The 26,653-nt window shown below is 37.9% G+C and overlaps 1 protein-coding gene and 1 non-coding gene across 2 annotated transcripts in view; one reads left to right on the top strand and one right to left on the bottom strand.

The window, feature by feature from the left end:
* Positions 1-25,375, bottom strand: part of MEGF9 (multiple EGF like domains 9) — a 91,009-nt gene extending 65,634 nt beyond the window's left edge. The window contains exon 1 of the mRNA XM_039866754.1: positions 24,621-25,375. Within this exon, the coding sequence (XP_039722688.1) occupies positions 24,621-25,215 (595 nt within the window). The 5' untranslated portion in view covers positions 25,216-25,375. The remainder of the gene's footprint in view (positions 1-24,620) is intronic.
* On the top strand, positions 12,242-12,367 carry LOC120605870 (U6atac minor spliceosomal RNA). Its single transcript, XR_005653743.1, has one exon. It is a non-coding gene; the product is annotated as a U6atac minor spliceosomal RNA (small nuclear RNA).
* Positions 25,376-26,653: the final 1,278 nt, after the last annotated feature.

Here is a 26,653-nt window from a genome sequence, read left to right as displayed (position 1 = left end):
GACCTTCAGGGTATTGTGCTCAGTGAGGTAAATCAGATAGAAAAGTCCAAAAACCATATGATTTCGCTCATATGTGGAATATAAAACAAAACAGACAAAAAGAAATAGATGAACAAACAAAACAAAACAAAAACAAAAACAAACTCATAGATACAGCCAACAGATTGGTGGTCACCAGAGAGGAAGAGGAGTGAAGGGAAGGCGAAATGGGTAAAGGGGGTCCAATGTACGGTGACAGATGAAACTGGACTTTTGGTGGTGAGCATGCTGTACTGTATATAGATATCGAATTATAATGTACACCTGAAACTTACATAACATTATAAAGTGGTTACCACAATTAAATGTATATATTACATTAAGTACCCAGAAAAAAATTTTTTAATTAAATTAATCAAAAAAGAAATAATTTGGCTCCCTCCTCCTCTCCTGAAGTAATAGTCTGTTAAACAAACAAACCAAAAAAAGAAAAAAACTTTCACAGCCGAAAGCTTTTCTGAAAGAAAGAGTTTAATGAGCCAAACGCTGGCCAGAAAAGGACCAGGTCCTGGGGCATTCAGTCTGAACCACCAGCAGCAGGGCTAGGTGGAAAAGACAAACACGTTCACCATCCTAGGGTTGACGGCAAACAGTTTCGGGAAGAAAGATGTGAAGTTGTTTTGAAAGAATCTACACTGGCTATAGATAAAGAGGGTGGGAGAAGGTGAAGCGGGGCTAGGTACATAGTTTGTGGTAAAGGTGCGCAGTCTGTAAGGAAGCAGCGTCTGTTCTTCAGGATTGGTTGTGGGCAGCAGTCCCAGAAAGTTCATGTACAAGCAAGAAGCGGAGGTGCCTGGCTATTTTCTTTATGTAATTGTGGAAATAGCCAGCTGGAAGTTAATTCAAAGTTTCAACATACATTCAGGAATGTAAGCAGTCTTTTGTTGGTTTTGCCCTACAGTTGTTAACTGATCAATCTCTCTTCTCTCTTCCTTCCATCCTCTAGCCTGCTGTAATTTAATTTAGAGCATCTCAGAATTATTTTGTCAGTCTTAGAGAAGCAAGCAATATTAGCTAAAATATCTAACAGAAGCACACTCTGACTAAATGAAATTAATCTTCACATTGGTGGAATTTACCTGTTCTTCCTACTTCCCTTCTGATTTCGCTTATCTCATTCACTACTTTCTGTACCATTAAAAGCTAACACCACATTGTTGGTGGGATTGTAAAATGGTGCAACCGCTGTGGAAAGCAGTATAGAGGTTCCTCAAAAAATTAAGACTAGAACTACCATATGATCCAGCTTCTGGATTGAAAACAGGTCTTGAAGAGATATTTATACTCCCCTATTCATAGCAGCACTATTTATAATAGCCAAGATGTGGAAGCAACCCAAATGCCCATCAACAGATGAATGAATGCACAAAATGTAGGATTTACAGACAATAAAATATTATTCAGCCTTAAAAAGCAAGGAAATTCTGTCACATAATACAACATGGATGAACTTTGAAGTCATTATGTTAAATGAAATCAGCCAGTGACAAAAAGACTACTACATAATTCTACTTATACGCAGTATCTAAAATAGTCAAAATCAGAGAAACAAAGGGTAGAATGGTAATTACCAGGAACTAGGATAAGGAGAGGGAAAAGATGAGTTTTGTTTAATGGGAACATTTTTAAATGCATGAGACCAAATTCAGAATAGTGGTTACATCTGAGTAAGAAAGGAAAAAAATGAGATAAAGGAGGGACACTTAAGGCTTTAATCATATCTAGAATTTTACTTCAAAATTTTAAAAATCCAAAGCAAATGTGGGAGAATATTCAGATATTATGAAGCTGAGGGGTAGGTATATAGGAAATGCTCACCGAATTACTTTTTATACTTTTTTGGAAGCTTGACATAGTTCATAATGTTTACAAGACCTACATTTCTCCCCATTAACATTTCTCATCAGTAAATATTATCCTACTCAGCCCTGTATGACTTGTCCTACCTAGGTTCTAGAAGAACCGGTTTTACATCTGACTTATTTCTGAATGCATCCTCATCCCCCGCCAACACACGTACACATGGTTCTTTGGGCATCCAATACCAGGTTAGACGATGTAGAGGTCAGATGTGAGTGATGGTTACCTGAAGTAATAAAATGGATAAACGGAATCTTTGCCTGGAGTAGCCAAGACTATGGCCTCAAAACAGGACTAAAGGTAAAGTCTAAAAAATGAAAGAAAGACGGAAAAGAAAAAACAAACAGCACAGTACTAGAAGCGGGACTGAATCAGGTAGTATACTGAAAGGGTAAAAACAAAAAAAAAGATGCAGATCTAAGGGCCTGAATTTATTAATTCACTCAGCGAATATGTATTTGCTTACTATGTGCCAGACATTATATTAGGTGCTGGGGATGCAGCAGTAAATAAAATACACCAAAATTCATGCCCTCATGCCCCTTAAATCTCAGCAGAGGGGACACATACAATAAGTAACTTATGTTAAATATCTAGCATATTAGGAGATAGTTAAATGGTAAAGAGGAAAAGCAATACAGGAAAGGGAAACATGAGGTTGGAAGAGAGGAGGGACTACACGTGTGTGTGTTGGGGAGTACAATTTTAGATAGAATGGACAATGCTAAGTATGTGCAAGAGTTTTCTGCTGCACGTTCTTTACACACGCTTCTGGGCAAGGTATGCAGGTTTAAAAGGCTCAAAGCAATGTTCTACTGACTAATTAAATGAATGAATAAACAAATGAATGAATGAATATGACTGGAAGATGAGGAGAAAAATATCAAGAATATGAAAACAGGGAACCCTATTTTTTCTCTGAGGTTATTAGAGAAAAGATTCTTGGCAAAGCACATGATTATTCAATCATTCAACAAATTAGTATTGTACCAGAAAAAGGTAGTATAATTTCTAGATGCTGGAGATACAACAATGTGGAAGAAAGACATGGTCCCTGCCCCCATATAGCTTACACTCTTATAGCAGAGAGAAAAGCAAAGAAGGAACATAGTATGATAAGTACTAAAATGGAAATATGCACACAATGTTATGGGAAAACATGGTATGTGTATTTGTGGAGGGAGAAACACCTAATTAAGACTTTCCAGAGGAAGATATCTAAACTGGAACACAATGAATGAGGAAGTTCAGCCAAGCTCAGAGCAGACGGGAAGAATACCTCAAATGCAAGGCGGTAGCATGTGTGATGGCGTGGAGGTAAGACAGAGCATAGTACCATAGAGAACTGAGTAAAGTTCATTTGGCTCTGGCATAGAATAGGAGGCAAGAGTGGCGACAGGTAAAGGGCTTTCTTAAGGGCAACTGAGGAGCCATGGAGGAATTTTACAGAAGAGAGAATGACATAATCAGATCTACATTTTAGAAGATAACCGGCTGCAGTGTAAAGAATGAACCGGGAAAGAACCGAGTTAAAGAGACCTTTTAAGGAGCCTGCCAAGAGCATGTGTGTGCTACTGAGACCAAAGGAAATTTATTGTTACCTGGGTTGGATGATATGCTCATGTCCTTAAAACTTGGTTTTCTATTGTAGCAAGAACAAGACATATGTGCCAATGACTTAGCAATGTCTCTTATCTGGAATGTAGGGAAATGGTATAAAATCTAAGACCCTAATAAAACTGGCCCATAATAAATGTTATCAGAGTTGTGCTTCATAGCCACCTAAAGTCATTATGTTGTTCCCTAAGAGAGCACCTTCGTTATACATGATGTCAATATCTGATGTACCCTTTCCCTGCCCAAAACAATTTTTCTACCCATTTTAACAGCTTCTGAGACCTTGGGATTCGTGGATAAGAGACAAGTACAGCTTTTCAGCTGAATAAACAAAGACAGACAATGAGAGCAATGTGGCAAACACGTCTGCCCACTCAGATATTTTCCAAAGGAGGAGTTCATGCCCAGCTCCTTCAGTTGGAAAGCCAAAGGGAATAAACATTCTGGATATGTAACTGAACTAATATCAAAGACATATTTCATTGGCACTCTCCTTTCTGCTAATTGTTAAGCAGACAGTATGCAAAACTTTGGGGAAATTATAAGGTCCAAAGGCTTAAAAAATTTTAAGCGGTAATAAAAAAGGTAGGTACACTGGGATATTTTGTTGACAACACCAGATCTGACACATTAAAACAATTTTACTCACCAATGGAGACCAAGAAAGCAATAAGCTTTCACCAATGCTCTCTAGAAGTCATAATGTATATGTTAAGTGTGTAGTAAAAAATATGTGGCTATAGTCAAAGATGGAACTATTCAAAATAAAAATTATTTGTATGGTAGGGTATATTCTAAAAGACTAATGTTTTGTACTAACTATATATCAGATGTAGAATGTTTGACTTGGGTGATGCAATGTTTGAGGCAGCTTCTCTAACCCTTTTTCTCATTCAATATGAGCAGTACATTCCTAACCAGGTCTGCTCAGACACCCAGGGTGCTAGTGAATGGTAGTGCAGACTCTTCAGTGACCAAGCAACCAATATCCTGGAATTTGAAAAGAACTTTTTATAATGAAAAGTTCCACTATCAATAGACCATTTGCCTGAGTTGTTTTCACAGTTGCAATTGACCCCCTGCTGGAGCCCAAAATTTCCCCTGTATTAGCCCTATAGTCACTACACTAGCTAAAAATTAGGGTAGGACAGAGGTGGGGGAAAGTACTTTAAAATTCTAAGAAACAAAAGATGGAAGAAATTAGGTGATCAAAGAGAAGAATGTCTTTGTTATAAAAAGAATATAGGCCATAAATGTTTTAAAAGAAGTGTAAATAGTAAGTTTCTTGAACTCAATAAACATTTATGGAATGAACATTGTTCAAATAACAAATTTCAGCACAAGTTGTTTGCAGTTTATAGGACCAAATCATTTCTTTGAGTCAGTTTACTCACATGTTAAACCTGGATAATAACATGTAGTAACCAATCCTACCCAAAAATTCAAGGAGAACTTATATTGCTAGTTTTCATCCTCATTTGGGCTATACAAAGTATAGCAAAGTATAGTATCTAGCAATGTCAGAAACAATAAGAAAGCTACCAACTTTCATTACCTCTCCCAAAAAATGATCAAGTCTTTAGATTTAGTTTTAAAAAAAATTTCCCCCTAATCATAAAGAAAGCACTCTGCTGACTCTATATTTGATGATACTAAGAAATTGTTCAATTTTTTTTGTTTAGGTATGATAACATCATTGTAGCTATTTAAGAAAAATAGGAGAAGCCTTATAATTTAGAAATACATTCTGAAATATTCATTGACAAAATATAAGATGTCTGAAATTTATTCAAAATAATACAGGAGGAAGGTAAATGGATGGGGGAGATAAATGAGGCAGGAATGGCCTAGATGGTTATCTGGGTAGGTGATAGGTATATGAGAGAGGCCATTACACTATTGAGTTAACATGTGTATATTTTCGAATTTTTCCATAATAAAGTTTTCAAGTGTCTTTATGCTACTTTCACAGGTATATTCTCTTAAGTTTTTGTTTATGATTACAAGGTCATTCATTGATCCCCTGAACAAGAGGTCAGATTTCAAATAAGCATGCTAGGCAAAAGCACTTCATCAAGATTAATCTGAATAAGGTAGGTTGGTTTAAATGCATTTTAACGAAATTTCCTGAATGTTTGGAAAATAAATGAGTTGCTATTCCAAAGACGATTTTAACAACTAACATTTATTGAATTCTTTCCCTATGCTTTCACTGTTTTAAGTGCTTTAGCAACATTATCTCCTAACAGTATTCATGAAGTAAGCTGATAGACTTAGAGAGCTAAGAGAGCTGAGATTTGAATCCAGACAATATGACTTTAGAACCTGCACCTTTAACCACCGATGACTGGATACTTCAAGGCTTGACAGTACTGGTTTTGGGTAGTATTGGAAAGAATTCAGAGAAAAGAGGAAGAAAACTACTTTAGGCTCCAAAATATATATGCATGGCTTTGTCAGGGAAAGTAGTATATATAGGGAAAGGGGAGTGGTTTAAAAAATTTTGAAGTTAGGTAGATCAAATATTGAATTATAGTTAGTTACCATTCATTATTATATGACCTTGACTAAATTAAACACCTCTCTTAGTACAGCTTTAATATTCCCACAACAACAAAACAGTAATTATGTCAGATGAAGGATATATTAACTAATCTTAACTGTGCAAACCATTTTGCAATATATGTATATATCAAATCATCACATCTTAAACTAACACAATGTTGTATGTCAATTATTTCACAATTAGGTGGAGGAGCGGGGGGAACCTCCCTTATCCTTGGTTTCCTCACCCATACTTTGAAGGTTTGAGGTAAAGGCGAAAAGTGAAAATGTATGCAAAGGAATCTAATACTTAAGTATCCTAAAGCATACAAAGTCTGTTCCTCCATCAGACCGTAAATACCTAAGTCATTCACCAGTCTATCCTCAGATCCTAGCACAGAACCTGGCACACAGAAGGGCTTGGGTGGGTTCAGTCTAACAGCAGATCCATTAAGAGGTCCAGCATCAATTGCTGGCTTTATTTGCCAAGTCTGTGTATTAGTTACACCAACAACAAGCAAAATAGGTTTCAAATGTTTGCATAATAAGAAAGGACAGAAAACTAATTCATGCCCACCTCTTATTATTACATTACCTTAGTATGTAAACCCTTTAATCAAAAATTAATGCTGGAAAAAATTTAGAGAGAGAGTGGCCTCTAATTATCTTCGCGGGGGATCATTTACTCTTTCAGGAGTACACTGTAGTTTCCAGGCTGATCTAAATCACAAACCTTACTATGTCACTTTGCGGCTTATACTTCTTTATCACTTTTAGAATAAATTTCTAAGCGTGACATTTAAAGCACCTCATCACTTCACAACTGCTGAAAATTCCACCATTCCCTGTGCTACCCTCACATACCCTCTCCTTCCCTACGTAAGCCACTCAGGTCTTCAGCTCTCTGAACAGGCTGCATGTGAGCTTTCTTACCTTCATACCTTTTCACATGCTGCTCCCTTTTCCCAGAGTGCCATTCCCTCTCCTCCACCTCAAGACTCAGCTCCAAGAAAACTTCCTCCAGAAAGCCTTCTTGGACACCACCCGTCACTCGCAATTCCCAGATGTCTGCATGAGGAGTCCCCTCTTTGCTCCTGCAGTATGTGAATGTCACTGTGATGGAACTTATTCTGGAGTCTGATTTTCCGTATCCTCCACTACGTCCTCAAGGGCAGAAACCATACCTTATTTGTCTCTGCAGGATCTCTCTAGTCCAGCTCTAAGTGCATAGCAGGTGATTAATAAAGATCCAATAAATAGAGGAAACTCACTTTAACATGGAAAGCCCAATGTAAACATATTGACAAAAGCATACTCTTTTCCCTATTACTTAAATAAAAATAAATGCAAAGTCTTAGTAAAACTGAACCATCTTAGTAAAACATAATTGAAAGCCAGTTTAAACATGGCAAGACAGAAAAATAACAGGTGAAAAGAGGATCTGAAATCTTGTCTGGTTAAAAAAAAGAAGAAGAAGAAAAAAGAAGATTGGTTAAGCAATAAGGAAATACAAAGTAATAGCTTCCTGACACTTGTGGCTTTAGTCCCTCAAGACTATTTAATCACTGATTTTAAGTGTGTGTATTTCTAAATGAGTGATCTATGATATGAGATTATCCACTAAATGAAATATAGAAAGAGAAATCCTCATTTTCTGATAAACTATTAAAGGGCCTGTTGTTAACAAGAAAGATCATATGTTAAGAGAAATAATTCTCTAAAACAGTAAGTTTAACCTTTTTTTTTTTTTTGGAACAAATGTCTGGAGTCCATTTGGAATGTCTCAATAGAAGTTTTATGCACAAGTTACATAATGAGTAACACACACAAAAGTACTTTACTAAGTTGCAAAGTTCTTGTAGCAACTCAATAGTATTTGATATTGTCTCTATTTCTGACAAATTTGTGGGTCACCTTTTATACTAACTGAAATGGACCTAAGTTTTGGAATTATACAATTTGTCCTTAAATGCCATCCTAGCTAAAATGTATAAAAATTATTTATCTGACTCGTAATAGATATCTAAGTCTTCTCTTCCTGAAACCAATTCACAATACAGATCAATTAGTCTAACAAAAAAATGAATGTGAAATTAAAATAGTAGTATGTAAGGATGATATGCTTTGGCCTTTCAGGTAAAGTGCATACTTTCTACTACAAATCCAAAGACTAAGAGGAAAACCAACAAGGGTGGTAAACAGATTTAGGGTATAGACAGAAAAACAATGACTACAAATCAGAAAAGAGAGTGAAAGTGGCAAGGGAAAAAATTTATTAAAATGAACAACAGTGGTTAGAAGGATATAATAGAGCACATTAAACTCAATCTACTTTCACATGTTAATTTGCTATGATAGAAAGAGCTTCGAAAATAAGACAGATTTGGGTTTGAGTCCCAACTAACTAGTACTTCGCAGCTATGTAAGTGTTGGACAAACAATTTAACTTGATTTCAGACTTGGGTTTTCTGTAAAACAGGGTAACACCACAAATTCAGAATTGAAAGGACGAGAGATAATAAAGAATCAAAAAGAGTAGAAGTAGTGAAAGTAAATATTCAGAATAGAGTAATACCAAGAACGGCTAATATTTAGAAGGCCTACTTATGCCAGGCATTTTAAATACTTCCTATATGTTATCGTTTAATCCTCATAATAACCCTGTGAGGTAGATGCTATTATTATGCTCATTTTACAGCTGAGAAAACTGAGGCACAGCCCCAGGTCACGCAGCTAGTCAGTGGAAGAGAAAATGATTCAAATCTAGGCAGGCTAGCTCCAGAGATGATAGTTATCACTAATAATAATACTTTTTTAATGAGCTTGAACAAAAGTTCTCTTTCAGCTTGACATAGTTGTGCTTCTGTTCTCTCCCAAGAGCTAACCTCTAAAAGCTACAGCACTCTGATCTCAGTACGTCTCTGCTATTCCATGGCCTTTGTAAGAATAATTTCACCATTATGGGCCTTCATTTCCTCATTTCTTCAAAGTGAAATGCTACTGCCCTAGGTTATTATATTTTAAAACAGGATACAGGACAGTTTGCCCAACAGCCTTTTCTTCCCAGGATAGATGCAATCTCAGGATATAGCTAGTTATACAAAAGGAAACACAAAAAGGTTTTATGTCAAGCAGATATGGTACTTGAGGCCATTTTTGCGGCTAGTGACTATAGTGGTAAGTCTGGGAAAGAATTCCAAATTGCCCTTTTCTGATTATGCTTCTGGATAGAAGGAAGAGGTAACCAGAGATAAACAAGGCAGTTTCTGGCCTCATATTGTATGCGATCTAGTTGGAAAGTCTCAAATAATACTGTGAATTCAGCCATTCACAATCCAAGAACTTTCTGCCTGTGTCATTCTCAGAGATAATTAATTTACTATTTAGGAGAATCCATTTAGTCAGTAAATATTTACTGAGGTCCTACCACATGCTAGGAATTAATCTGGGTGCTGGGGGTACAGTAATTAACAAAAAGAGAAGCAGACAGACAAAGAAAAAAGTCCCTGCCCTTATGGAACTTGCATTCTAGTGGTGGTAGGTGGGGAGGATTTATGCCTCCATTCAGTTCAACTATTTATCAAGTACTTAGTATGTATGTGCTGAACACTGTCCAAGGTAGATGTTAAAGAGTACAAACATCAATAAGCCATAGCCAATAAACTACTTGATAACAAGGTATAGAAGAGTCAGTTAACATAAACAAATGATACTTAAAACAAGATTCCTTAAAAATCAAGTAATTAAAAAATATAAAATTAGACTATGCAAGGTACAACAGTAAAGGAGGCTGCATGGATGTTTTTCAAGGACAAATACATTTGTCAGATGAAAGAAAGGGATGTGGTAGACATCTGTTATTATTTTTGGTAACCTAGTGTCATAGTCTAATTTCCTACTATTTCAGAATTCCTATTTGATGGAATTCTCAATCTTTTAAGCCTTGCTATCACACCACAAAGGTTCATAGTACCAGATTATTTTTTTCCCATTCCCCTTATATCCAGGACATGGGCAAGTAATTGAGGCTCTCACAATCACATTCACCTTCATCTGGTTTAGAATGAGAAACTAATGATTCAAAGCAATGAGCATGAGGCTCTGGTGGCAGAGGGGAAGGTGGCTGCCACGTGATAAATGGCAGCAGTACTTGCTATTGCATCCAGTATCTGTCTGCAGTGTTGGTGGTGCAAACTACAGCCACTAATGTTCAGTGGTAGTGTCAGTGGCATATTCAGTGGACCTCTCTGTGACACAACTGGGCATTATTTCTAGCTCATGTCCTGAATTTGGTTCCCCTGGAGATTCTGTGAACTCTTCAATATCCTTTTAATAAATTCTGTTTCTGATTAAATCAGCAAGCATTGTTTTCTGTTGCTTACAATTAAGGCCCTTATTAAAACTGAAGAGAAGGGCATTCCAAGCAGAGGGAACAGCATAAGCAAAGTAATCAGAGGCCAGTTAGCTTAGTGATTAACAGAGGAGGCTCTGAAGCTAGACAGATCTGAATTTGAATCAAGGTTCTATATTTTACTAGCAATGATTTCTTGCTTAGTGTATTTAAATTCTCAAACCTCAATTTCTGCTTAATAAAGTGGGGATAATAATACATATTTCTTATTAGGTTCTTTGAGAATTAAGCAAGGTCATGATAATTCATTTAAAGCTCTTATCAATCATCTGACACAGATGATTGCTTTATTAATAATAATAAGCATGGTATTTGCGAGGAAATATAAGCAATTTGATTCTGCCGACGTTTAGAGCATAAGGAGAAGGGTGGTAGGAAATAACTACAGAGACAGATTGTAGAGACATTTTAAGTCATATTAAGAAACTTAAGCATTATGGGCTGGAATCACTTATGTGATTAAATAGAAGAATTATACTGATGTATCATTATCACATTAAATTCTTAACTAGGAGTCTATGACTAGGTTTTGCACTGTATATGTATTCTCCACAGCTATAGTTGCATAGTTCGTCCTGACCACTGTGCTTGTACACTTGTTATTGTTGTTATTGTTGAGTCCTGATGCCATATAAACTCAAGCTATGTAATTCTTTTTAATAAATACAAGTCCTCCAAAACTGTGTATACCATCTGTCAATACATTTTGCAAACAGATCAGAAGTAGCTGGGTCTATACTGAAAATAACAGTTTTTCCTTTGTCTGATCTGGGAGAGGGGGAATGCATCCTCAGGTGACTGGCAGAACTATGAATTACATCTGCACGTCTGAGATTCTTCTATGACTTTTATAAAATTAAATATCACCTGCTATTTTTTACAACATATTGTTTTACATCAGCATCTTGATCTAGAGTCCATATTAAATTAAAGATAAAAGGTTTTATTGCCAAGGCAAGAACAATCAATACTACTATTTTGCAGTGTGTGGTATGTGTTGCCAAAAGCTAATAAGCATTACACTGTCTCTGTTAGCACTGGGTTGACAACCTCCCAGTTACTGTTCAGGTCTGCTGTACATTTATCATGGTTGTCTACCTGTTTACTCTCATCTAATTTCCATTATCTCCTCTCCCCACCTCCATATCCACCTCTGAGAAACACTCTTTGATCTAATTTTCATTTTCACAGTAGCTACTGAAATCAAACCTGAGTCACTGTGTAATTTAGAACAAGTGCTGAGAAGAACGATGTATGGGCTTGCTGGGGGGCGGCTAGGGAAGGCGATAAAAACAACCCAAAATGTGCTCTGTAACCACTGACTGCTTTATTTCATTTTCTGCTACTCCCATCTGCTTTGGCAATGCAACACAATTTAGTCAAAAGAAAAAAAGAACACAGACTTTTAAGTCAGACAGAGCTGGGTTTGAATTCTAGGTCAACACTCAAGAACCCTATTAGGTTAGTACTATTACACTCAAGTTACAGATGATGGTATAGAAGCCCAGGGAGATTATGTGACTTGTACTGTGTATGTGCATGTTGTATTTGGCAGGCTTTCAAAAATGTCAATGTGTAACCAATATAAAATTGAGTGGTCATGTCTTTCTATAGGCCAGTCTTATTTTCACTTTAGTGGGTCATTCGTGGCTAGAGCTTGATACCTATAAAAGATCCCAGAAGAGTATACATCTGCCAGAATTGGACAATAGCTGTTTCAATGATTCCTGGAGTCCTATCTTTACATTTGCTTTTTGAAAATAGCTTCCACTGCTGTATGAAAGGAGGGAAATTTAGCACTCCCTTTAACAAATATGAAAGAGGTCCTCAGGCCTGACAACATGCAGATGGTTAAGGCATTGCCACCTACTTCCTGACATCTAACCATCATTTTTGACACTAAACGGATGGTTACCAGAAGGGAGGGGGTTGGGAGATGAATGAAAAGGAGACGGGGAATATAGTCAATAACAATGTGATAAGGTTGCATGATGACAGATGTTTACTAGTATAAGTGGGGTGATCACACTGTAAGGTATAAAAATTTCAAATCACTACATTGTACACCTGAAAATAATATAACCAATATAATATTATATACCAACCATACTTAAATTAAAAAAATTTTTTTAAAGAAAATAGTTTCCATTTAGTCCAGTTCTAGCAGTACCAGTACTGTTGTACCTGCATCATGTCACAGGATAATTTTCGTTTGACCTGGGCTGCTCTGACAGGATAGGATGTGGTTAAGCATATTGGTCCTACTCTGCATCTTAAAACCACCCATTAGAAAATGTTGATCTGTGATAATGTGCAAATCTTCCTGGTTACCAATGTGATGCCAGTCTACAGACTGTGTCAATTAATCTAGAATTGACAAAGTTCTCTCTGCTGTTTTTCGAACACTGTGACCTAGGTAATAAAAACTATTAATAATGACAGCTAACTCTGAGTGTCTACTATGTGCTGATTATTAATGTATGTATTGATTACTAAGCACTTCTGAATTGTTTTACATGCATTAATAATTTAGCCCTCTCTCATTAACGCTATGGTTCATATTGCCCTGATTTAAAAGTTATAGCCTTTTTAAACTAATAATAAAATTAAATTTTAAAACAAGTTATAGCCTTTTCTTCATAAATTTCAGAGAATAGGGATCATTGTGTAAGGTAGATATCTGTTTCCTGAAGGCATAAGCCACACTATTCTTTAGCACAGCACCTAAGCCTTTTTTTGGCAATGTATGAGCTGGGCAGATGGGCACCTTGACTTCTTTCATCACAGAATCGAAAATACTAAATGCTTGGCTTGGTTCCAGAGCATTGGGCTTTGGGCTTCCAGGGCCCACTTGAACCCAAGAAGAATCATGCTTATGCTGGAACAGATGCAAGAAAAATAATCACTGGTTTGGTTCTGCTGAGGAGTACCAAGTCTCAAGAAAAGCATTGTATGGAGTCTGAGATCTCTATTCAAAATGGATTTACATTCTTTTTGGTGACATGACAAATAAAAGTGATGAATTTTTTTCCATTTTGATCTGTCATACACTTGACTTCAGAAGAGTGCTAAATCCAGCCCACACCTGGAAAACATTTGCTTTCATAACAAATAAGCGATCTCATTTATTGCTGTTAGAAATGGAGCAATGTACACAGTAATAAAATATTAAACTTAGTAATTAAAAAAGCTTTATGGTATGGTGTTTTTCAGTAACTATTAAGAGGTATCTAATATAGTAACTTGAACGTAGTAAGCAGTTTGATCATTTAAATTATAATAGTACTACTTTCAACTTTATTTGAAAAGTGTCCCATTTCACAATGTTAAAATATTTGAAACATGCTAAAGAGCAATTTCAAAGCAATACATCCAAACAGAATTATCTCAATGGTAGGGAGGGAGATAGAATAAGAATAAGAATCGATGTAAAAAAATTCTGTAGTTATCACTAAAATGTTAACTTTAGTAGTTATCTCTGGGTTCATTTTTTGTCTTTACACATCATTATATTTTCTAAAATGAATATATATTATTTTTATAATCATAAAAAAATTAAGTAGAATCCATTCTAAAGCAATAAATTAAAAATAATATTAAAGAACTATAAAAGCACGGCTTAGTTTATGAGTTTAATACGAGCTAAGAATTATTTTTATTTTCTCAAGGTAGTACATGAGAAAAACAATACTGAAGGATCCCAAACCCTTGGAAAATGCCATAACATAATTGTCTATAACCTATACAAATATGTTAACTCCAAAATATCATAAAAATTTTTTTGCATAAAGAAGCCACCTATAAACACATGTGTTTACTTCCTTGTTGTGTTTAATCAAAAGCTATCTTGTTCGCATTACATTTTAAGCTATATAAATCATGTAAAGAGAAAAGGATACCAGAAAACAGTTTGAATTCTGTAAAGCCTTTGTATTTGAGAAAAACCCACTATAATTTACATATGTAACTTCTAAAAAACCTTGGGACACTAGAAGAAAGTAACAGGCTTCATTTTATAGTTAGAGAAACTAAGTCACAGAGCCATTTTTTAAAAAATGTGCTCAAGAACTCACAAAGTAAATGGAAATGAAGACTGGACTTTAGTTCTTCTGCTATTCCACTGATTAGCTGAATTATTCGGCTCTGCTTTTATGGACAAGTTGAAGCAACAAACTAACTTAAAAACTAAAACCAGTTGAACAGGGTAGGTTTGCAGGCAATGTACCAACAATTCAGTATAATAATACCCAACAGCTAGATTGCTTTGTGTTTTTGGAACACTTTATAACTATTCATTAAGCCACACATCAATGGATGGTGGAGCCATATGGTTAATGCAGTTCATATAGAACAGATAAATCAAACACGCTGTAGGATTATAATGAAGTCAAATCAGAAATCTATGGAAGAAAAAGCCCAAAGCCTTCCTCTAATCAAGCTTCAAAAAAACAATAAAATAGGATAAATATATTGGATTATCAAGCATCCACTCTTATCTCTCATTTTGTCCATTAACCCTCCCCAAACTACCATTACCTCCCTACAAATGATAGAACCGAAGAGAAGCTAAAAGCTACTCAGCTCATCCAATTTCCTTTAGAGAAGCCAATATTTAAACTTTCCTTATAATATTTTTTAAAGAATTTCACCTTTAAAGACTATTTCCAAAATTAAAATGGTCATACAGAACATGATGTTCTCCTTACAGTTAACAACACCACTTCTAACCTCTTTATTTTGCTCACGCACTTCAAGTAAAAGCACTAGATTTTCTTAAATGGTAAAAATCGAAGAAGATCCCTGGTAATATGCCAGTTTCTAGGAAGCATGCAAGACTGAAACAAAGGTTTCCAACGTCAGTTATCTAAAAAGTCTAAAATTTACTAAATAAAAATTATTAACATACTCCAGACAGGTTGAAAACATTCGTATTCCTTATCATTTTCCCTATGACTAGTCAGAATATGTTCCTTTTCCAATTGAATAAGTTTCCTTTCCCTCGGAGCTTAGCTGTCTCCCTGGCAAGGATATCATATAGAACAGATGTTACAATCCCATCTGATCTAATTGCAAAACATATGGACAAACTGAAATCAAACTTTTGAGAGCTCTATATCTTTAAAGGAATAACTAATCAAAGATCTTCTATTGGTAAAGGTTGTGAACAATGCCATGAATTCAAATTTTGCCCAATTTAAACAAGCTCTATTTCAATAAGCTACTTTAATTAATTTTAAGTGCATGTTTTAAATTCCCTATATAGAATAAAATGGATAAAGAATCATCTCTGTTTTCAGTCTCTTCTAAGATCTTAGTTAAATTTCCCCTAATGGTACCAAATCTTAGATATGTCATCCCTACCATATGTTTAAGGTTTGTCAGGCCTCAGGAAAGTTTCATTTCTTGAGTATTGTCTTCAGCAATCTCGTTTCTTCAAAACCACAACTCACTGAGATTAGCAAATATCTCTGATGCAAACCAAAATGGCAAGTCAATGGCAGAAATTACAGTTAAGTGGCCCTGGGTAACTTAACTTGATCTCATGTAAGTAAAGGCTTACCAAGCTTATCACAACTTTTTATTCACTTTTTTATTTTATTCATTTATTTTTGTGACGATAAAATTAAAATTGGATATATTCGCTGAAAAAAAAATTGAAAAATTCAGAAAACACAAAGAAGGCAATTAATATGACCCATAGTCCCATTATTTAGCTTTAGCCACTTAATGTTTTAGTATATTTCTCTCCTCCTATGTATAATGCTACTAAACATAATGGAAGCATTTTAATGCTTACATAATAGTTCATAGGTTACCATAATTTCTTTATCATAGAATTTTAGAGAAGAATTCCTATTTCAAATGTTTTTACCAAAAAAAAAAATAGTCTTTACTGAAAGAAATCCAGCATTTATAGATCAGATGATAATGGAGACAAAGTGTGCGTGGTGATATGGGAGTGAGGGTTGGGGTGGAGGGCCCAAAAGCAGACCTACTTGGCCTCCACATTCCTTATACTGGTCCCAAACCCATCCAAGGAACACAAGGTCCCCAAATAACACAGTTTAAAAACTGCAAATCTAGTCTAATGCTCCCATTTTACAGATGAAATTACTTCACCAAGATCACAGAACTGATACAAGAACAGGGAAAGAACTTAAAGTCCCACATCTTACAGACAAGTGCTCAGCTTTTCCAACTTAGCTACTCTTTCTTTCTACAAAAGTCATCAGATGTCCATTTGTCTATTGCTGTTCTTGCTTTAAGAAAAATAGAAGGAACAAAGTTATGCTAACAAAAAAAAAAAATTAATTAATGTAACTTGCTGGATTCCAAAGAACTCTACTTGCCCAAAGTAGTAAAGGGGAAAAGAAGGAGAAAAGTTCATTTCTAAACTAAGGAAAAAGGACATGAGAATACATTATTTTTCTCGAGAACACATGGCAATTATAGTATAGCTATAAACCATTATTTCTTCACTCATTCAATCATCAAATATTTATTGAGACTCTATTCTGGGCTGGTCATTGGGGATACAATTGTGAACAAAACAAACAGAAATCCCTACCCTTATGAACTTTAAAAACCTGAGCAAGCTACTTTACATTTCTAAATCTGAGTATTTGCCATCCATTAAGGATAATAATATTTAACTACTGCATTGTTTAAGATTTAAATAACATGAAGTATTTTTTTAAGTCCTGGTAAGCAACTAGGCATATAATATGTGCTAAAGTAATATTAACTATCTTTCCTATCAAAGTGTTAAATATTAGATTAGAAATGAGAGGTGAGAGAGTACATCTCTTTGCTACTAACACAGTGACTTGAAGCAATACAATTGAAATAGTATGTTAAGATAATTTCAAATGGATTCCTACACTTGGAAAGAAGTAAATCATATTTACATGAGCCCTCCTAATCAAGTTATCTCCATCACCATTTGTTACCTCCATCATCATTTGTTATCTCCATCACTTTTGTTATCTCCATCACCATTTACTTTGAATTACTAATGGGCTCTTTCCATAACATTCAGCCCCATATGGTTCCTAGGAAAGAGAATAAAAAGTAATCCTCTTCTTTGAATACCATTTTTCTATCCTGTAAATATGGGTAACTAATTCAGTCAAATATTTACATTCAATGAAATAAATTTAAAAGACAACAGTTTGAAATACAAAATATCAAATGTGAAACTCACCAAAAACCTATAGAGATTTTGTCAATGTTCACCAATAAAAGTACCAACAGAGGACAGAAGCCAAGCCTTTCTTCACTCATATGATACCCAGAAATTAACAAAATATGGATGTCAGAGTCTTGGAGATTCTAAGAGCACCTTATAAACCATAAAACACTGCATGCTTGTTAACTAGTAGAAGCTCTCTGTTCACTATTAACTTTAATTAGATTTCTACAGAGGAAATTTTGTCATTCAAAGGATCAAACATTTGTTTCTCAACTAAATTAAACCTTTCATACTAGTATGTAGCCCCAATCCACCTACTCTTCCCTCTCCCCAAAAGACAGCTCATATAATTTATAAATAGAAAAAGAAATTTGCTACTTATTCAAAATACTTGATTTTTTTTTTGAGGCACATAACCTCTGTTATGATAGTTTTTTATTCCTCAGGCGAAGGGAAAAGAAAAAAAAAAGAACTGGGCAATAAAGAAGACCCCAGAGCAAAACCAAAATCTTTTCTCTCGTTTTTTCCCATTTTTTCAAAAAGAGAAAATTAATAGCATGTCCTGAATATTATATAAATAATGACATTTTCTTATCAAGTGAGCTTAATAATAAATTAAATAGACTAAAAACAAATTCAAAGAAAAAAGTCAAAGTCACAGAGAAAGACAGGTTTTGTTCTGAGTGCAAAGTGTTCAACCCTGTGCACCCTGTTACCAGGACATCTTCAAGGACCTTTTGTTCCTCCAGAAAGACTTTTTGGAAGAATTGGGCTTTGAGGAGGCACTGAAGGAGGACAAAGTGGTAAATTGTTAAACAGAAAGAATAATTTGGTTCCTTAAAGAACATGAAAGAATGGATGAGGTCAAGAATAAGAGACAAGAGTGAGAGAAACATATAGGAGTTTAAAGTGAAAAAGTAAGCAAGGGGAACAGAAGATTTTTTTTTTTATGAGGAAAAAGTAATAGGGAAAGACTTCTCCTGACAATAATAATTATCTTTGGAACAGTGGCATTACCAGAGGGATTATTTTGACCAAATTTATTACATGTACTTAGATATATCTAAAAGGATAATTATTTTGAACATATTTTTACTGTCATCTAAACACATATGTATCCAGACATTATCTTTTTTGTCACAATTTTTAAAACATTTCCCTTCAAAGTTACCAGGGCAATTAGGGTAGTTGTTTCTAGTGAAAAACATATAAACCAAAAGGTATTCGTAAAAAAAAGACTGACCGCAGAAGAGGTGCCCATAACATAATCTCAACATTAACAATACAGACTTTTATAACATATCTACAGAAAACAAAAATCAAGATCGAGACAAAAAGTATAAATTAAAGCTGTTTATAACTTAAAATACCATCTAACACTGTCTTTCAGCCAAACAAGATCTTACATATCTATTCTCTTCTGATCTATTAAGTGCCCTAGAGCAGTAATCTCTTAGCCATAATTTAGCCATCAGTAAAAACAGCACCGTGATACTTTTCTTCCATTCTTTTTATAAGGGTGCCAGCACGTCTGGAACTTAATACATACATGTTTAGAAATGCTGAGATGAAAAGTAATGCACACTTTAATTTTATGGGTCTTTTAAAAAATCAAGATAAAAAGACCCAGTCAGATTAATTCAATGTGCAAATTTTCAATTAGCCAGAAGGCTTCCTGGGGACATAATTCAAAAGATTTGAAACTAATGTTCTGGAGTTTAACTATGCTGTTCCAGAAACTAATGAGACAAAGGAAATTCTACAGCAAGCTAGGTACTTATGCCAGGAATGAGATATAGTGAATTTAAGAAGTCCATGGGCCAGGCCCTGAAAAGACTACAGTCAAAATTTTCTCTATCACAGACCATATTAGAACTGAATTGAAGGAAGAATTAGAGCTATAATTTAAAATCACAGTTGTAAAATTGTGAAACAGAAAAATTCAAGGAGATGAATGAATAGTGCACAATGGAGTGAAGGGAATAAATGCCAAAGAACAATAGAAATTTTTCAGATTAGTACCCAAAAAACAATATATTTAGCAAAATGGTCTCCTTCTCTTCTCTACTATGTAATTACTTCATTAAATGCCAATAATATGAATTCTGGAACCAGGACGACTGGGTTTGCATCCAGGCTCTGCCACAGCTGGGTTTCTCTGAGCTTTAGTTTCCTTATCTATAAAATGAGGAAAAGAATAACTTGATTATACCTAATTTTTGTGAGGATTAAAAAATTCATATATGTAAAGCACTTAGAGCATTGCCTGGGACATAGTAAGTACTATATGTGTTTGCAATTACTATAACAGTGGTCCACAATCCCTCAGACCTGATGCTGAATACCAGAAGATTCGAAAATCAGAATTTTTTTTTAACTCATATGACAGCACAGTCTGACTAGAACAAATGCAAGGCTATTTTCAGTCTTTATTTATCCTACTCAGTGTGAATATATATGCATTTTGCTGCAGATATTTTCATGTGTTTGATTATAGGCTGCTGCCCCAGATCTCAGTCAGATATATTTATTAACTTCCTAAAATCCAAAAAATTCTAAATTCTGAAACACATCCAGCCCCACAAGTTTTGGTCAAGATTATGAACCTACATTACCTTCGGAGCTGAATAATTTCTATTTCCTTAAAAGAATGGTATCTTCTTAAATAACTACAAGCAAATAAGACCCCAAATCTAGCAGTTAATTTTAGGATAAAGAAAATATTTCCCAGTACGCATTTCCAGAATGTTCTTTTCAAATAAAATCCATTCATAATATTTTATGTACATGTCATAATAGATTTTTCAAACTCTAAATTCTAAGGCTTGCTTTAAGCCTATTCTCTTAACTTAGATCACAAATACATGATTAAGGCTCTTTGGGGGGCATTAATATGCCCCAAATCATGCATATCAAATTATCACAGAACTTTAGAGCTGGAAGAGACCCTTGAGAACTAATCTAAACTATTATTCCTTTCCTTCCAAATTGTTTAACATCTATAAATTTACTCTCTCCTATGAGGTAAGAATAACCTGCTCTAACTTGTCCTTAGACTCTGACTATAGGAACACCCTGTAGGTGAATGTGAATAAACTGGGTGGGGTACACTGACAGACGTGGGATCTAAAAGGATGACTCAAATCTAGCACAATAAATCTTACATGTTTGGCAAATGCCTCAGCTTATACTTTAGAAAATAACAAGAATTTCCAAGTCCAGAATGAAGGAAGACCCATCTAGCACATGTGGTGTTGTTTTTTTTTTTAAAGACTGAGCTATCTTAATGGACTTAATGAGTTAATAACAAGTTGTGGCTGCCAAAAATGCTACTCTGATTAGGAATAACTACGTCAACAGTAGTATAACATCCAGAAAGAACAAGGAACTGCCCTCTCTACTACAGCTAGTTAGAGCACATCTGGAATAGTATGTTCAGCTCTGTGCTCCACACTTTGGAATAGACACAGAAAGAGTAAAAAGTCCAGAAGAGGGGTGACCAGGATAGTGAGGGAATCTGAAACCATGTCACATAAAGAACAGTTGAGAGAGCTGAAGTTATTTAGTCCAGACTCAGAAGGAACATGATCACTGTCCCAGAATCCCTGAAGAACTATCATGGCACAGAGAGAGCAGACTTATTGTACATGGCCCCAAAGGGCAGAAACAGAACCAGTCTGTGTTAACTACGGGGAGAAACACTTCATCCATGTCTATAGAAGTATTTCTTAAAATATAGAGCCACCTTAAGAGATAGTGGCTTCTGAAGTCCTATCTAGACCTAAAGGTCCATTTCTTTTTCCCCTGTATTCCCACATTCAATCCTGGCTGTCATAATCAGACAAACGAAAAGCATAAGGACTTTTTTTTTTGCATCTACACTAGAATCTTAGCAGCAGATAGTCATTGCTCCAAGTTCTGTTAAATAGATGCATTAAAGGCCCATAATTTTAAAACTCAAACATCTGTCCTCACATCAGTCTCTTACTGCTGATGGCTATTATTCTCTAGTATAAGAGTCTCTCCTCTCCCTTCACCCTTCTTAAAATGTCCTACCAACCAATCCGCCAAATGTTTTGCCAGGTCTGTAGGAGGAAAGTGCCTACTTGCTAGCAATTAGTTTCAGTTTGCGATCAGTGTCCCTGTAAATAAAAGAGGTCCCTAATTGAGGGGCAAGCAAGAGCTCTTAGCTAGACCTCTATGAAAGAAATTCTCATTAATTCAAAGAACAGCTAGAAGACCATCCAATCATATATCGTCAATGGCATTCAGTCCTTAGAGGAACATTAAAATAAAACACTCTGTACAACCATCTACCCAAACGCCAGGGAATCCAACTTTGCAAGCCAAACTAGGTCTCTCAAATTCTGGTAGAAGTTTTCTTTGTGTCAGAGAGATGTGTTTACTGTTTGAAGTAGACTAGAACCCATGCTCAGACAGAAAGGCCACACCTGATTATATCACTGTGAAGCTAAAACTACCTATTAATATGTCCAGTCAGTTCAGCTGCTGAGAACTAAACACAGGCAATCCATAGTGAATTTACAGAAAAGTATGAACTACAGAAACTTTAAAACACCGATTCGCTGAAGATGGACATCTTTCTAAAACTTCTGTCACCCAAAGACCACCACAGACATAGGTACATGTTAGTCCATGAACAGTTCAGATGGCAAATCTTAATCATCCAACTTTACTTCATTTAGAATTGACTTGGAGCCTATGAAACTCCAGCCAAAGTATTAGAGAATATAATATATACAAGATGGATTTAACAAGAACACATTCTTCTCTGTACTTTTTAAAGTGAAGCCCAGGAACAATCCAAGTGTCCATGAATAAGGAGTTAGTTAAATAAATTATGATACATTCCTATAATGAAAAATGCAACTGTTAAAAAATAAGGTAGACTTAAGTACTAACTTGGGAAAAAAAAAAGTCCACGATATATAGTTAAGTGAATAGAGCAAACTGCAAACAATATTTATAGAATTCTTTCATTCTGAGTTTTTAAAAACTATTTTTAAAAACTCTGTGTGTATGTTCATATATGAAAAGAGATCAAACTGTTAACAATAGTAACCTCTAGGGAATGACTGGAACCAGGAGGCAGTAGTGACTTTCACTTTTCCCTTTGTAGACTTCTGGTTGTTTGTTTTGTTTTTGTGTTTTTTTATTTTTTGCAAGTAATGGTTACTTTGTGATTTAAAAATAAAAATATAAAAATAATAAAAGTAAAATATCAATTACACAGACTTATAGTAACCATTCAAAATAAGTGATCTTGCTACTTACATGCTGTGTGCTTCAAATTCCAGAAAACCTAACTCATCCTTTTTCTATTTTACTAAAACAAATAAAAATCACCACAAGTCCCTACTAGGTTCCTCAAATGCTTTCTATCCCACAACAACAAAGCCTAGTATAAAGATAGCTAACACACATTGTGCTTACTCTGTACCAGGAACTGTTCTAAGTACTGTAAATGTATTAACTTAATCTTCACAGCAATCCCATGAGGTAAGTACTATGATCTTCAATTCACAGATGAAGAAAGGTTAAGTGACCTGCCCAAGATTACACAGTTAAGGGATAGCGCTAGGATTCAAACCTAAAAATGGGCTCCAGAGTTCATATGCTCAAGCACCATGCTTCCTGTCTCTCAGTAATATGTCAATCTCTCCATACAAAGGCCAAAAAAGGTTACAGTCAAAACCCCACTAGTTAATACACTCCTTGAAGCTAGAAGAGATGCAAACTTAGGTTTTTTATGGGTGGATAATCTACATTCCTACTTATGTCAATGCTAAGCTCCAACCCATGATTCAAGCCTGTATTAAGACTAATAATCATGTGGGAAAACTCTCTACAAACTCAATTATAGTCTGAAGTCCATACCTGACTCCACAGTAAATCATTGAGCCTAGGATTTAGGTCAGAGATCCCTCAACGTAAGTACAAATGTTTGGACAAATCTCCACCCCAACTCAAAGCAAAGGAATTCAGAAACTCTTGTCTAATGTCTTGACAAGGTGGGTTTTATTTTAGTTCCAGTCCCATTTTAGAATGAAAGGAGAAAATAGGAGTTGTCTCTGACTTTGCCTGAAAACTTCAAACAGCAGGAAAAATCTTATTTTCTACATGCACTTAAACAGAAATTGGCATTTATCAGCATCAGCAAAATTGAACATTCTAATTTAAGGGAGAAAAAAATGGGTATCCCTGCTTAAACTGTGTATTTGTCCAAACATATTGACGTTATAATTAAGGGTGGAAAAAATGGTGCAAAGGAAGGGATTTAACCTAATTTATAAATGTGCTCAACCTAGATACACACCTGTCCCAAATGACCTACTGAATCCACATATTTGCAGGGAAAACATGGATTACAATGTCTCTCTTTTGGGGGAGTGGGGGCTCAACTGGTCTGTACTACTGTTTGTAAACAAAATCCTCTCAATATCCCTTCCACCTGTCACATGCACATCTGATATTTATAGAAACAAGGAGAAATGAACAGGAAACTGGAGCTTTGGGAGGAATCCCTTATACTCCAGCTTTTGACCCATCGGTTGAAGGTGGTACTGTCCTGGCTTTCACACTTTCCCAAATAACAGCAGGCTGAGAGACAGGGTGAGCGAACAGAACCCAAAAGTTTGTGCCCATTCTGGGTGTCTGACAAAGGCCAGAAAGCCCTGTTTGGAAAGGGGTGCAATGCCTTCCACACGGCAGCCGCCCCCCTCCCGAGGAAGCGCAGCCCAGGGGCAACAAAAGACTTTCCAGACTGGGGGGTGGGGAGGCAGGTTAGCTGGAGCTTGGTCCCAACTCCCCTTGAGAGTCGAAATCTGGGGAATCTTTGGAGCAAGAAATAGTCTATTCCAGCCAAGAGCCCTATCCTCGTAAGGATGGGCAGCCTCTGGGGAGGGTCCTGCCCGGCGAAGAAGAGCTGGGACTCACCTGGGGGAGAAGGGGTGGGAGGCTCGGTGGCAGGTGGGGTGGGCGGGACTCTGCTGCTGCCTGGGAGAACGCGGGTCGGGGTCTGCGGAGTGGTGAGCGCCGGAATGGTGGTCGCTAAAGGGGCGGTCGGCACCGGGCCAGTGGTCGTCGGGAGAGTGGTGGGCGTGGGTCTTGTCGTCGCCCGGGGGGTGGTCGGAGTGTGTTCCACCGCCGGAGGGGATGTCGACGAGGGGCCGAGAGGCGCCTGAAGGGTGGTCAGAGCAGGTCCGGACGTCGCCCGAGGAGGGGTGGTCTCCCGGGACCGGGTTGAAGAGGACGCAGTCAGAGGTCGGTAGACTGTAGCGCGAGGGGGTCCGGTCCTCGGAGACTGAGACGTGGGAGCCGTCGCCTTAGAGAAAGGATGAGTGGGCTCGCCCCCTAGCCCCGAGCCCGGCGACGCGTCCACCTGCCCCGCGGCCCCACTGCCACCGGTGACATTCCCCGCCGAGGTTGCTGTGGCGGCGGCGGCGGCGGCAGCGGCGGCGGCGCAGCACAACAGGGCGAGGCCGCCCAGGCTCGGCAGGTTCCTCATGGCGCGCTCGGCTCCGCCATTCATTCATTCAGTCAGTCGGTCGGTCAGTCATCTTCTCCCTGCACTCGGACCAGGAAAGCCGCCGCAGCCGCCACCGCCACCGGGCGCACCATCGCCACCTCCCTCTGACAGGCGGCCGGCCCTGCGGGCGGGCCCCAGAGCGGAGGGAGAGACCCGGCCGTGCGCGGACAGCCCGCCCTCCCCGATTGGCAGCTTCATCTGACCAATGGGAGGTCACGCTAACCCACGTGATCCACCCGTTCCTCGGCCTCTTTGTAGCCTCACGGGCCAATCAGAGGGCGCCGAGAAGAGGAGGCGGAACTAAGGCGGGAGGAGGGTGGTGCGAGCCCGGCTCCAGCCGATCCGGCTCGCCGCAGCCCGGGCTTTGTCTACCCAAGGAGCGGGGCGCGGGCCTCCGGCACCGGGCGCCGCGGAGCAGACAAAGGACGCGCCCCGCGCGACAGACGCCGGGCCAAGTCATCTGCTCCATTGGGCTGCAAGAGCGACCCGGGCGGAGAATCCGCTCTCAGGAGCTTCCCCGCCCTCTTGAACAATGGGGCGCTGGAGCCGCACCCGGGTTGGGACTGGGCTGGAACCCCCGCGATGGGCGAGGGTGGCAGCAGCAAGACTAGCCGTAGAGCTCAACATTGCCTCTGCTGCCCGAGAAAGCCGAGCCTAGCCTCCGCCCTGCGAAGTCTGTGCTGCCGTTCCCATTTCAGAGACTGGGAAACTGAGGTCCTTGCTGAGGGCCTTCTTGAACCAACACCCACGCCGTCACCAGGAACCTGCCTGTGGGCCAGGCGCTGTGCCAGGCAGGAACTGGGGTCTAGAGACCTGCCAGGAGCGTAAAGTGCAAGGTTCCTGCGTTGGGGAGAGAGGCTCACATGCACACTTTATCCGAAACCCTGGGGAAAATTGGACTGACGGGTGGGACCTCAGCTTCTTGCTTCCTGCTGAGTGGTTTCACCTCTAAAATGAGGACGTTACACACCTAACCCACTCCCACCCTGACCACCCCTTCCCCCCAGCTGTTGTGAGAATTATGTACTGAAACGGCTTAACTCAGTGCCTGGCCCGCAGTAAACCCTTATTAATGCTGACTACTCTCAGTGTCCTGTGTTAAGATAAGCCCCAAGCCATAGCCCTGTGTGTCCCCAGAGCCGGCTTGCGTATTGCAGGGATTGGGGTTGGTCTGTTAGCAGAGCTTGACCCTGGTTGACACTGAACCCTGTGTGAGGTTGGAATTCTGGCGCGCGGCCTCGCACCATCCGCCCAGGATCCTGAGCTTGCTCAGGCGCTTGCAGCCTCGGCTCAGCAGCTTTCAGAGGGAGCTAGGCGGGGCGGGTTTGTCATCTGACAGGGCTTAATCCCAGCCCCATCGCCAGCCCATTCCTGGCCCTCGGCTACGTGATATTTGCCTTCGTGCATGGCTTCCCATTATTCACTGGCCCCCAACCAGAAT

The sequence above is a fragment of the Pteropus medius genome, unplaced genomic scaffold, assembly GCF_902729225.1.
Source record: "Pteropus medius unplaced genomic scaffold, Ma_sr-lr_union100, whole genome shotgun sequence".
NCBI lineage: Eukaryota > Metazoa > Chordata > Mammalia > Chiroptera > Pteropodidae > Pteropus > Pteropus medius.
The sequence above is the reverse complement of the archived record's forward strand: the minus strand, read 5'-3'. Positions and strand labels throughout refer to the sequence as shown.